The sequence below is a fragment of the Nylanderia fulva genome, unplaced genomic scaffold (assembly GCF_048542155.1).
Source record: "Nylanderia fulva isolate GAGA-0341 unplaced genomic scaffold, ASM4854215v1 Scaffold3, whole genome shotgun sequence".
In the NCBI taxonomy this organism is placed as follows: domain Eukaryota; kingdom Metazoa; phylum Arthropoda; class Insecta; order Hymenoptera; family Formicidae; genus Nylanderia; species Nylanderia fulva.
The window spans coordinates 7763305-7776876 of NW_028190368.1; the positions used below are offsets into that span (position 1 = coordinate 7763305).

Below are 13572 nucleotides of genomic sequence, written 5' to 3' on the forward strand. Positions count from 1 at the left end.
GTATCAATTAAGAGAAAGATATTTTCATGTAACATATATTGAATAAACATAAATACATCTGAGAGATTGATATAATTTATTTATTTATTTATTTATCACAATCATTATACGTGGAAACTTCTATAACAATTGACTCAATTTTATTTAATCCGTTTGATATTTTGTTTTGTAAGTGCAATAGAGTATATATATTTTTTCTTTTTTTATTATAATCAATTTTTTTAACTTTATATGCGCTTAACATTTCAAACTGTCTTCCATATTTGTATGAAATTTCGAAAACTATGTGAGTACTCAAAATTTATTTTAAATTCTGAGTAGAGCGCACGTGTTTACGATATTTCCACGTATGAATCTCTAAAAGGATACATATATCAAGACTTTTTTTATATAAGGAGATAAATCGAGTATAATTCGAATATGATTTTTCATTGATTTTTTCAACACGTACATACATATATAATTTCCATTACAACTTTAAGATTGTCGATATCTAAATCCTTCCACACGTATCAGATTTTGATTTGCAAAAAATGCATTATACATGGATAATATAATGAAGTCTCTAAACATTTCTATATCATTTCTGTTACACAGAAATGCGAATCATTCTCATATACGACTTTTATCGAATTCCTCTTGATTATATTCTTAGAATTATATACGTGTTTCTCCTTAATCGTTTAAAGCTAATTACGAATATATTATATACGTATAATGTGATTATGATATTTATACGTAAAAATATGTATATAGGAATTACGCTACCGTACATATCTCGCGTGTACAACACGAGCCCTATTCCGTACATATATATATATAAAATATATATGCACGTTTCTATCGAAGCCGGGCAGAGGTGCGTAAAAATTGGAATGTTCGCGAGATTTTATTTTTGCTCGTCGGAAGATATATCCACAATTATTTTCTACAATTCGTAAAACATATCTGACATTCTAAAAATTTGCGCAAACATTCATGAAAAAAAACATATTAAAAAAAAATTCATCGAAACAATACTTTATAAATGTTAAAAGAATTTTCAAACGTGCTCAACGCATCAAATTATATTTTTATTGTTCAATAACGAATTCCATGAAATTTAATCTCTTTATATTTAAATACATTAATAAAGTTTATATTCTTAAAATTTTGAATAAACGTAATAACATATATAGCAACAAATTAAATTCGCTATTGAACAGCGACGATTGTTCTTTTCATAGTCTCTCGGATAAAGAAATTCATAAAAACAAAAACTAGAGCGAGATTCATTCCATTTCATCTCGTAATGGAAATGGATAGAAAATATGTTATATTTTCTAATATCTAGAATGGGCACGATGTAAACATATATATTATATTTTCATGCATATTGAATTCACCTTCCTCGTAAAGAGAGATTACGATTTTATTATGCAAATTGTCCGAAAAAGCCTGGAAGGATATTATTAAAAAAAAATGTTCATAATAAATATTGTCTTTCTTCAAATATAGTTACGCTTTCGATTATTATTAAATCTATGCGATCGCATAAGTCCATTCGACATGATTTAAATATATTAAATATAAAAAAAAAATTTTATCTGATTTTAAATATATTTCGTTACCGCAAAAGCATAAGCTTTGGATAAATAATTCTGCATTATGCAAGAAAGTTAGATTATTATAAAGTTTGTCAATAATTTCCCACCAGGCTATTTAGAACATCTTATATATTCAGCTTATTATGCATAAGTTTCATTAAAATGCACAATTAGAACAGCATCTCAAGCAAAGCATTCGTATTGAATATTTATGGTGGATGAAACTTGAAATATGTGACAAATCTTATCACTGATGATATTTTACTAAGCAATGATTTGTTAATACGTATACATTTCAAATGATTTTATATATTTTCGACAATATCCATATGTACAAATATATGTATAAAAGCATATACAATAAAAAACAAGAAATTAGACTTCTAAAGATTTGGAATGTCTGCCAAAGATAAGTCAAGTTTCACCCAAATTAGATTATATAAGTTTATAAAACTATAATTACAATTTTTTCTGATTATTTTGATTAAACTTTTCAATGTAACAGAAGGTTCGCACATAATATACTATCGAAAATTTAAAATAGAAAAAATAATCTCTTTAGACATAAAAATATTATAAAATTATCTAAAAGTGTGCTCAAAGAGGATGACAGAATTTGCTTTTACTCGGAAGATATAAATTTCTAGATATCATCGAATAATTATGTATATATGTAATATGATGTTATGTATAGGAGAAAAATATAATTGATACGATCATGGATGTTATATCATCTCTGTTGTTACCATGATTTTAACTACATTCTTCCATAAAAAAATATAAAAAAAAATTAATTTGTATTTTTCCTTATAGCACTCTTATCTCAATCCCTATATTTTTAGGATAATTTTAAATATTATGATGTATCCGAATTGTTTTGAACTAGACAGCATAATTACGACAGTATGTTAGATTTTCACCGACTTCCATTTTATCAAAGAGTTGTTAAAAACAAAATATAACGAAATTTAATAGAAATATACTTACATAATGTTTTCGGTCTCTAGACTACAAGGCGCATTGAGGCTTGTTATGAGTGTTCTAAGTATATGACTAGAGCACACATTTCTGTTATTATTTGTCTAACTCATTCTAAAATCTATGATTGCCCAATTGAAAAATCTGCTATTATTTCTGTTGAGCATTATACATGTGTAATCATCTCAGTATTAAAAAGATAAAATTTAAATATTTTAGCTCTTGAAAAATATAATTGCACAATATATAAGCGAGCAATTGAGAACGAAATTAACTCTATATACGGGTCCTCTTTATACTCGAAAGTATTGTAAAATAATATTAATAAAAAGAAAAATTAAAAAAGTTATTAATTTTTTTCAAATGTATCATCGAATCAATATAAATAATTATGTCGCGGAAAAACAGCTCTTGCAGCTTTTTCTTGTGGATCAAATTGATTACGATAACGTCTCGCCAAGAAAGCTGCAATCACCTGAAAATATATAAGTTCATAAAGTCTACAGAAAACCTGCTTAAAGTTACAATAAAAAATATATAATATTTATCAAAATCCCCTATTTCTCTGCATATTATATGTATATTACATGTAATTTACAGTAATTTACAGATTTTTTAGAATGAACATTAGCATATGAATATCTAAATTTGTAAAACTATAATGCTAAAGAAAAATCAAAAAACCACAACCAACATTATGAAACCACCCACCATCTGTTAGGAGGATCATATGAAGTGACAGAGGACATGGCGATGGTGTTAGACTAGAGGAAAGCACTAGGATTAGCTCGTGGATCTTTCTGGTTCCTGTATCTCACGGTCAACCATACACCAACAAACTGTAATTGGGGGTACACGTGTTATTTTACATTAGTAAAATGACAACTTTCATTGTAAGCAGTAACTGAAGCACTTATAATTAAGTAAACAACAAACATTGCTTAACTGATATTCTATGTAACACACTATGTATATTGTGTTCTACATAATGATGCAATATATATAAAAAATGTGACATTTTTGTGGAATCTTACCTCCGTAAAGCTAAAGAATAATCCTATGCTGCCACACAATTTGAATGCATAATCAATAGTAGATTGCAGTTTGTGCATACATGTTGGACAAGGTGGACAAGGCATTAAACTAGTATCAATCGATTGGCAGCAAACCTTCTGTAAAAGATTACAATGTTTAGAGTATTAAATAAATATCATTTTTATTTCAAAGTATTTACCTCACAAGCTGGATCTTCAAGAGTACTGTTAAATCCGCAACAATTAAACGTGGTTTGAACTTTTTTCTTTAAATCAGATTCAACATGTGTCCAACCCTAGAAATAATTATTAAATTATTTATTTTTAGAATAATTGAGTGAAATACTTTTAAATTAAAAATTAAAAATTACCTGTTCGGCAAGTTGTTCTTGCTGTTTAGTATTAACAGCAAGGCAAGCGCAGGCAATGCTGAATTGAATCAGGAATAAAAGAAATAATATAAGCATGTACTGTAAATTGCAATTAAGGAATTGTACATTCATTTCTTTTGAGTGAAAGAGAGAAGAGAATATAATATTATGATTATTTAATATTGTGTATGATTTGGTAAAGAATTATACAATATATATTAGATGTATTGATCATAATATATATATATATATATACGTATATATGTAGGCGTAACTAAAAAGTTTTAAAATATTTTATCTATTATGTTAAATAAATATTCTTTCAAGTTGGTAAGGATACAAAGAACAATAGAACCTGATGGTGTTTAACAGCACCAATCAGGCCCAATATAGAAATGAGAAACAGGATCACTCCGCATGCTAAAATGCCGCCAATAATAGGAAGGTTTGTTACTAAGGCGGATGCCCTTCCATATACAGCAACTCCTATTAATATAAAGGCAACAACCTGTAAAAGGAAAAATAATCATTAATAAAATTTCTAGTATTGATTCTAAAACATAACTGATACAAAAATGATCCACTGGGATAAATGTTAAAGAATTTTAAGCTGATACATTAGACTTGTGCATAATTTAAATACTAATTTTCAGCTGCATATTATCATAATCATAATTGAAAATAATTACTCATTCTCATCCACTTATCAATGTAACAGTGACGTATTTGATAAAAGAAATCCATAGTTCGAATATTGCAACAATATAGTACTAATAATTCTTAACCCAATTATCTTATGGTCAATGACAGGAAGAAACGTCAACAGAAATATTAATATAATAAATCGATTTTCCAAACATGTATGAGTTAAAATTCGTAATCTACAGGAATAGACTTAGGGAACATCGCTCTAATCGATCAATATGTACACAAAATTAGTCGATGAATTATGCAACGCGCAAATCCTATCTTCCTGTACTTAAATGTCAAAATGAGAAGCGAGGAGTAGAACGGACGAGGAGGAGACGTATAAAAGTGCTTAAAAGTGAAGGGACGCGTCTACTCACGATGTAGAGAATGTTGAGTGCTGTTAGCGCATTTTTGGAGCACGTAAAGCCGCCGCACATCTTCGGCTGCGCCCGTCCTTCGCTGTCGTCGTCCTCGTCGAATCTCTGCAGCCGCGGTCGACTCGCGTCGCGGCCGATTCTGTCAACGCACGGGACTCTCTCGGGGCTTCTCGTCGAGCTTCGCACGCGAGAATCAATTACGCTATACGATTATGTGAATTCACAGATCCGCACTTCACGAATACCAGTCTAGCCGAAGTCCCCGCGATGGCAGACAACTCGCGACTGCCCGAACCAGCGCGATGGCGACGATCGATGCGCTCGATAGATTTGCGACTATCACGCGCGAAACACAAACGTCAATGTAAGTGCGCGTAGCGTACTCGCTGAAGTTAGCAACTAAAGAGATATAAATCGATTTTTTCTCGACTTGTGTTCAAAAGACACGCGCAAAGTGGTGCGTCTTGCATCTTTTCGTGATAGTAAAATTGTCAGTAAAAATTGTAATTTTGTGCTAGTATTAAGCCTTTTATCATATATTGGTGTTAATTAATGGAAGAACGCTTACGTTATGTGCGATAATAACAAATAAATTTAAATTATTATATATCTGGAATATTTCAATTTTTGATTTTTTCAGAAGAACAATAAATGGGATTAAATTTCTTTTTTTTCGGCCTTCAAATCATTATAGGCGCAGTTTTATTAATAGTTTTATTAATCTTATCAATGTATTTATTTTATCATTGAATCTTCTGTAAAAGAGAAATGTAATGGAGAAAGTGGGAAAAATATCTTTTGCCTCGTTTTGTATCTCACCGAAGAGGATACTATCTCTCCGATGAAATATTCGCATTTATTTCTCATAAAGTTTCACCAGTAACAAACGTATATGTCATAAATGTGTCACATCAAAACTTAACTGGATTAAACATTAACGACGTAAACGCAGATAACGTGCAAACATTTTCTATATTGAAATGCAGTTTCCAGCCATGCAGCCGGATTTTTTATATTTGCATTTTTTACATTTTATATGAAAAGTCTAACTTAATTTATTTTATTAAAATAAAAAATGACATTAGAGCACTTATGAATATGTGTGTGTGTAATATTTAATGTTATTTTCTTTTAAATAGATATAAATTTCAAATTAAATTCAAATTAGATTATTAATTAATTGTTGATACGCGTAATGATTTTTTAATTTATTTATAATTAACTTCTTTTTTAAATAATCGCGAATATTAACCAATATAAATTATATAAGGATCATGCATATTTGCAGCATAAATTATCACAAAATAAAATATAAATTATATAAAAATTTGAATATAAATGTATATAAAATCATAATTATTCTATTATTTTAGTTTCATATTTCTATCATTTTTTTTCATTATTCAATCTGTGTGAATCTATTCTCTGACTTTATATAAGACATTATTTTATAAGATAAAAATTTTTTAAATAATTATCAAATTTTAATGTTTGACAATTAATTGCAAAAATGCAAAACGCGCAATGCATTTTTTGCAGTCTAATTATAACCGATAACAAGTGCACGCACGTTTTTATAAAAATTTGATACGCCACGTTTGCAAAATGTGGAAAATGTGTACACATTTGCGATAAGTGATCATAAGATTTTACGATAAGAATTACACATATTGTTGTTTAAAGTTGGCTAAAAGAAAAGATTCTGTAACAGAAAGTTTACAAACATTAATTATTATGAAATACTGCCAACTATTTATATAGTTAACACTATATGCTTTATCTATATCATTATAATTTACTTGTATCAAGTGATTATATGGTTCTTTAAGAAAAACAATTTTCATTAATAATAACATTAATGATGAAAATATAAAAATAATTATATACTTTAACAATATATACTATTTCGTATATATTTAATGCAAGATACTCATCAGAATTTCCATTATAATTTGTAATACACAAATTGTGTTGTCGAGAGACTTATTAATTTTTTATTTATACAAATAACATAAATGTAATAAAAAACGTAATCATAAACAATGATTCAACAAATGTGTATTGGATATATAACACGTATGTTTACGATAAGTTATCAAGGTTTCGAAACGAGGCGATAACAATTGTCGTGAATCTTAAGTTGGAAGCAAAAATTCAAAAAAAGTTCACAAACGCCAATTATTATAAAAATATATCGTTAACAGTTCATTTAAAAGTGTTATTATGTTTTATATGCGTTTTATATTATAAATCCTTTAACATTGAACAAAAAAAAACAGAATTACACTTTTATCCATGTAAATTTTACATACTTCTTTTGCAATACATATATATTTAACAAGTAATGATAATAACCGCGTAAAGAGAGATTTTTATTTATATAATAACTCTATAATAACAATACATGAGTTTATTATGCTTGCGCAATAATTTATTTGCGGAAAATAAAAAACTATCAAAAAGGGGAAAATAAATAAAATATAAAAATAACAATCTGACGCTTTGACGATCTTTATAAATTTAATCTAATCTAGGCAAGATGCCTATAGCGATTTATAATTTATAATACATAAATCGTTGTCGAGAGAAACTTCTCTATTTATATAAATAACATGCAAACAACAATTTATGTATTGTATATAAAAAGATAATAATTGAGAGTCTATGTATTACTATTGTTGTCTACTGTTGTCATCCATTATCGACAACAGTCCCTAGAGAGGCTGTTATATATCGCACAATTGCAATACTAAAATGATTAATTACTAATACCAAGACACGTAATGTTGTTGCATGTTTGTTATTGTTAATCAGAAACTTGTAATGAAAAGGCATTGTTTATGAATAACTATATAGGGTTTTCTCTTTAATTAGCATAAGATATTAATCCTATTACATTATGCAGCAGGAAACAAAATGTGATAATCTGTGTGATAATCCAATTTACAGGTTCTATAAATTTTCATCTACACCTATTAACGCAATTTATACGAAATACTTCAATGTATTTTTTATCTTCTCAAATATAATAACAAATATTAATTTAAATTAATTTAAATAATAATTAAATCCCTTGTAGAAATTTATCACTAGTAACGCCAATTAATCACTTATTTTGAGTACTTGAAATACTAATATACAATAATTTAAGTACTCGAAATAAGTGATTAAATACTCGAAATAAGTGATAAATTGACGTTATTAGTGATAAATTTCTATAAGGGACGTCAATAATAAATATCATTAAAAAATCATTATATATCTATTAAATATAGAAAGCTTGTTAAAATTTCTCTTTATACATTTTGGTCGAGAGCAGAATAAAAGAGAACCTCATAAGTGGATCGGTAGGATCTCTACTCCCGAGGGCAGGTCTGTCGATAGTCCTTCATATAATTTTACCATTGGACTAATGTTGATTGTAATTAACTTCGTTATTTGGGCGTCTGACTTATCATGATTTCTTTAAATTGACTACATTTTTACTAGATGATGGATGGTCGAAAGATTTATAAGCATATAGTATATCCCATATTACGCGTGATTTTGTTTCAACAAAATGTGGTTTATCCATGGTTTACTAAGGATAAGAATTTTCTAATTCGTTCTCTTTTTATGTATGGCCTTTGTTTAGTGTTCTTCACATTATAAAAGAGAATATTTGTGGAGATATAAGTATATTGTGGAGATATTATTTATTATATTATGGTTAAATAATATTTTTATATATGTGTGTGTATAAATAATATGTTTTTGTGTTACTGTGTGCGTGGTTTTCAAGATACGTGCGTTGCCTTATTCAAAATTGCCTTTATTAGGTTTAATATGTTTTTGTTAATTAGATTTACGTTTCCTCTCTCTCAAACAATCAAAAACGTAATAGTGCTTGCAAGTGGCATACCTAAGAAATAACACGATATTTATTCTAGCCCCCCATCCTTTCTGTAGAATTATTAACAGTAGTGACAGGTAAATATTCTCTCATAAAAGTGGGGATAACGATGGATTCGGCATGAATCGCTGATAACGAAAGCGCTGATAAAGTAACATATAAAATCTACAGCGTCATAAATACGCTTCATTCCATCTGAAATGGAGGGCCATTAAAATTCGGGTTGTCAAACTCGGTGGACATTCTTGGCTGGTAGCATTTCCTGCATTTCATCGTTATTCCTGTAAGTACAAGATCGAATTACAAATTAATAAACTTTTTTATATAAAGCAAAAATAAATTCAATTTTTAATTTTGCTTTATTCTAAATGTAGTATTATATTTAATGAATAACGTGTGTATGTTGCTAATATAAAAAATTGATGTTATGGATTTTTATTTAATTTTAATCTATATAGAATTAATTTTTTGATTAAAAGCAATTTACATCTAATGTGTTCCATATTTCCAATTTTTTATTATAACATAATCACATTTAAGCTTTTTGGATAATAAACTGATTCTTGTTTTAGTCCTGTAATAAGAAGAAATAAAAGATGGAGCAATTGAATACCTGCTGCCCTCGCTGGTCGCAATATTTAGCAGCAATTACAGGTAAATAAAAAACTATTTTTAACTTTAAAAATTAGTATAACTAATATCAAAATGTACTGATATAATTGTATAAGATTTTAAAATATTAAAAAATGGTAATAATTCAATCAACCAATTCTGGCAAATAGGTAAATTTATTGAATTTCGGCTAGATTAGAAAATTAATAACATATATTTATGCTTTCTTAAACTTGAATAATTTATAACAATCTTTGGTATGTCATATATTAAATCTGTTTCATTAAATCTATTTCAACATCGATTATTATAATAAATTAATAAAATTGATACTATATGTTGATAAAATAACATAGTTATTTCGTTTTATACTATCATGTTATTATATGTCATATTCTAAGATCGAATTTTTGTTTTTTAAAAAAAGTTGTGATTTACTTTGATTTAAGAACATAGCAATTGATAAGGGCTGAAGCCTACGGCCGAAACGTGAAAATTCAATAAATTTACTTATTTGCCAGAGTTGGTCGATTGAATTATTACCATTTTTTAATTATCATCTGGTAACTTCATAGTTTTATATCATTTTAAAATATTGTTGTAAATATTATTTTATAGAATGCGTCTGATGTTGTCATACAATCGAGAAAGTAATAATTTCGTATGCAAAAATAAATTGAAAACGTAGAATAATTTTTTTTTTGTTTAATGTCCTCGAGAAAACTGATTTCAAGAATTAGAAAATTAATAACATATATTTATGCTTTCTTAAACTTGAATAATCTATAACAATCTTTGTCATATATTAAATCTGTTTCATTAAATCTATTTCAACATCGATTATTATAATAAATTAATAAAATTATTATTTTTAGTAATCTAAAAGATTTTAAACTGTTAAAGTAAATAAATTATTTGAAAAATAAAATCATTTTTACTTTATCGATAAAGTGTTGTATCTTTTTGTATATTTTGATCATTATTAAAATAAATTCGTTGATAACATTATATTTTGTCATATAAATTTAAAAAATTGTAATTTTATGATATAATTTAAAATAATAAATATGTATTACATTAATTTTTCAATTTTCAAAATTATTTTTCTCGAAAACGAAGTTTTCATTAAAAAAATATTCTATGTGTTTTCAATTTATTTTTTCACGAGTAACTGTCTCCTCACAAATTTTAAAAGCTCTCTATTATATAATTTACGTCTTAAATAAATATTAAATTTAAACATACTTAGAGATTATCAAGAGAATTTCGTTTTTGATATTAGTTATAGATAGTGTTATCAACGTGATAATTATATTGAAATCATAGTAATCATTACATGATTACTTAGGAATATGAAAAGAAGATAAAATCCGATATGAGGACACACTTTGATACAAGATTTTACACAAGATTTTAAACATGCATTAAGTCAAATTAAAACTCGTATCCTAAACGTTGATTGTTCTTATATAGAAAAATATTCTACATAATATAATAATTATGTGTTCTACATAATATTATAATTATTCCTAAAACTTATATTTTATATGAAAAATAAAAATATTCTATCTATGGATTGCTTACTTCACATTAAAAAAAACATTAGTTTCTTTGATTGATTCAGAATCTTTTTTTCTCAAGTCAAATTTACATATAGAAAAATTAAATAAAGCGACATAAAAATAGTATCAATCATTCACATTCCATCTGATTTGATTACAGCTACCTTATCGTTAGCCACTGCCGGATCTCACATAGGCTGGACATCACCATCCTTACCATTATTAAAATCAAACTCTTCTCATGTCCGGATAACGTCTGACGATGCCTCATGGATCGCCTCATTCTACCTTTTGGGTACCATACCAGGATGCATTTTAGCAGCTTTTATTGTCGATTGGCTGGGTCGGAAGAGGAGTTTACTGATAGGTAGTGTACCTCTGTTTTTCGGATTTATTATGATAATCATAGCAAAGAATCCCTACGTCTTCTACGCGGCTCGATTTATCAGCGGTATCGGCCAGGGCATAGTATATGTCGTCTGTCCGATGTACATCGGCGAAATAGCCGACAAGGACATCAGAGGCGGTCTCGGTTCTCTCATCAAGCTGATGGTGACCTTCGGGGAATTTTACGCTCATGCAGCGGGTCCTTTCGTAACCTTCTACAATCTCGCTTACATCTGCCTGCTGCTGCCACTGATATTCTTCCTTAGCTTTCCCTGGATGCCCGAATCGCCGTACTTCCTGCTGATGAGAAATCGCCAAGACAACGCGATAATAAATCTGAAACGTCTGAATCGCGGCATTTCCAAGGGTCAGCTGAACGAAGATCTGCAAGAGATGCAAAACATGGTCCTCTGCGATCTCACAAATCGCGGCCACTTCGGGGATCTGTTCGAGACACGCGGCAACCGGCGCGCCATCATCATCAGTTTCGGGCTGCAAGTGATTCTCCAGTGCAGCGGCATCGCCGCAATCGAATCCTACACTCAAGAAATTCTCGAGGAAGGCGACGGGGCTCTGTCCGCCAGTACCTCGGTCATCTTACTTAGCGTACTTCAACTGATCGCCGGGGTCGCAGCGGCATTTCTGGTTGACAAGCTCGGCAGACGGCCGTTGCTTCTAAGTACCACTTTTCTAGCTGGAATCGCGCTGGCCGGCACTGGCGTCTTTTACTACGTCAAGTTCAGAAACGAAACCAATTTGGTTGGATCTGGTTGGACGCTTCACTTTTGCGTGATATTTTACGAGCTGATCATCGCTCTGGGCCTGAACCCGCTGCCATATATGATGCTGGGCGAATTATTCGCGACCAACATCAAGGGCGCCGCTGTTTCGTCGACCAATGTGGTGTCCTCGTTGCTGGCATTCGGCGTGTCGAAATTGTATCAGGTGATTTCCGATTACTATGGAGTGTACACGAGCTTCGGCTGTTTCTCCTGCACCTGCTTCATCGGCTTAATCTTCATCGCGCTGCTTGTACCCGAGACCAAAGGCAAGTCGTTATTGGAGATCCAAGAGGAGTTTCATTGTAAGAACAAGAAGAAAATAGGAACCAAAAATAAGAAAAGGAACAACGAGCACATTGAAATAAGTACGATATCTAAGTCGAATGACGAAAATGCTTGAAGGATGTTTATGAAAATTTATGTATGTCATTTTCGGACGATAGAAATAAGCAACATACGTTTTCCGGATTATGGGACGTTCGACAGGGAATCTCGAGGCGGCCGATCGTCCTTCCGATGCTTACCGGGTCGATCATAAAAACGAACGAGCAATATTGCCAACAATATTCGGTAAGCTCCATTGCAATATTTGAATACATAATTGGATTTGATCGCTTTAATCGAAATTGCATATTATTTTTATCAAAATTCAAATGGGCATTATTGTTTGCAAATTGTTCACAAAAGTTAGAAAGTGTTCCCTGTCAAAAATCGATACCTTCATACAAAATGTTCGAAAAAAAAGAAACTGAGAATCTCTACTTATTTGAAACGGTTTTAAAATTTCTTGTATTTTAATTGGAGTTTGCTGATTTGGAAAGTTTTCTTTCCACATTTTATTGTGCAATGTAAAACTCCGAGACTCTCAGCTACATGAAACTATAATTAAAGTCTAAACTATATTCGGAGGAAAGATACCTCAGATAAAAATTAGTTTGTAAGAGTTTAATGTTTAAAAAAGGGCCCTTATATTCCATTGAAGAAGGCGCTTCGAATCGAAGTAACGAGATCGCCGAAAGAGCACTTCCCGATCAAGATTTTTTTCTCTAATCATATAATATCATATGATATTATGATATTATGATTAGAGACAAAGTGTGGCACGCAATGATGACACTGTTTGAATTACATTTAACTTTTAAACTTAAATTAAGTTTAAATTTCAAATATACTAATTGGCGCTTCTTATTCCTATGCACATTTTAATTCAAAAATATCTTAGTTCAAACATTTCAATTAAAAAACATGTGTCAAACTGCGTAAAATATTGCAGAAAATAACAGATAAAAATTTAATATCAT

The 13572-nt window shown here is 29.5% G+C and overlaps 2 protein-coding genes across 3 annotated transcripts; one reads left to right on the plus strand and one right to left on the minus strand.

Moving 5' to 3' along the window:
* Nucleotides 1-59: 59 nt before the first annotated feature.
* Tsp97E (Tetraspanin 97E) lies at nucleotides 60-5384 on the minus strand. 2 transcript variants are annotated; one of them, XM_029317900.2, is made up of 7 exons: nucleotides 5037-5382; nucleotides 4310-4477; nucleotides 3970-4068; nucleotides 3799-3894; nucleotides 3599-3736; nucleotides 3276-3403; nucleotides 2975-3039 (listed from the first exon to the last, which is right to left on the minus strand). In XM_029317900.2, the coding sequence occupies exons 1-6, from the start codon at nucleotides 5094-5096 to the stop codon at nucleotides 3329-3331; spliced, it is 636 nt and encodes a 211-aa protein (XP_029173733.1). In that variant the 5' UTR covers nucleotides 5097-5382; the 3' UTR covers nucleotides 2975-3039; nucleotides 3276-3328. The 2 variants fall into 2 exon arrangements, with proteins under 2 accessions (XP_029173731.1, XP_029173733.1); XM_029317898.2 differs by lacking the exon at nucleotides 3276-3403 and having other exon boundaries at nucleotides 60-3039; nucleotides 5037-5384.
* Nucleotides 5385-9107: 3723 nt separating this feature from the next.
* LOC114942536 (facilitated trehalose transporter Tret1) lies at nucleotides 9108-12731 on the plus strand. Its single transcript, XM_029317909.2, has 3 exons — nucleotides 9108-9211; nucleotides 9501-9582; nucleotides 11263-12731. Exons 2-3 carry the CDS (start codon nucleotides 9525-9527, stop codon nucleotides 12669-12671), a joined length of 1467 nt encoding a protein of 488 aa, XP_029173742.1. The 5' UTR covers nucleotides 9108-9211; nucleotides 9501-9524; the 3' UTR covers nucleotides 12672-12731.
* The last annotated feature ends 841 nt before the right edge of the window (nucleotides 12732-13572 follow it).

Bases quoted from the DNA above. Each gene is read 5' to 3' on its own strand.
- Tsp97E (XM_029317898.2), bottom strand. From the start codon at position 5,096: ATGTGCGGCGGCTTTACGTGCTCCAAAAATGCGCTAACAGCACTCAAC. The intron at 4,478-5,036 runs GTGAGTAGACGC...TTCCTTTTACAG, and splicing joins CACTCAACATTCTCTACATC to GTTGTTGCCTTTATATTAAT. The intron at 3,737-3,798 runs GTAAATACTTTG...AATCTTTTACAG, and splicing joins TTGAAGATCCAGCTTGTGAG to AAGGTTTGCTGCCAATCGAT.
- LOC114942536 (XM_029317909.2), top strand. From the start codon at position 9,525: ATGGAGCAATTGAATACCTGCTGCCCTCGCTGGTCGCAATATTTAGCA. The intron at 9,583-11,262 runs GTAAATAAAAAA...ATTTGATTACAG, and splicing joins ATATTTAGCAGCAATTACAG to CTACCTTATCGTTAGCCACT.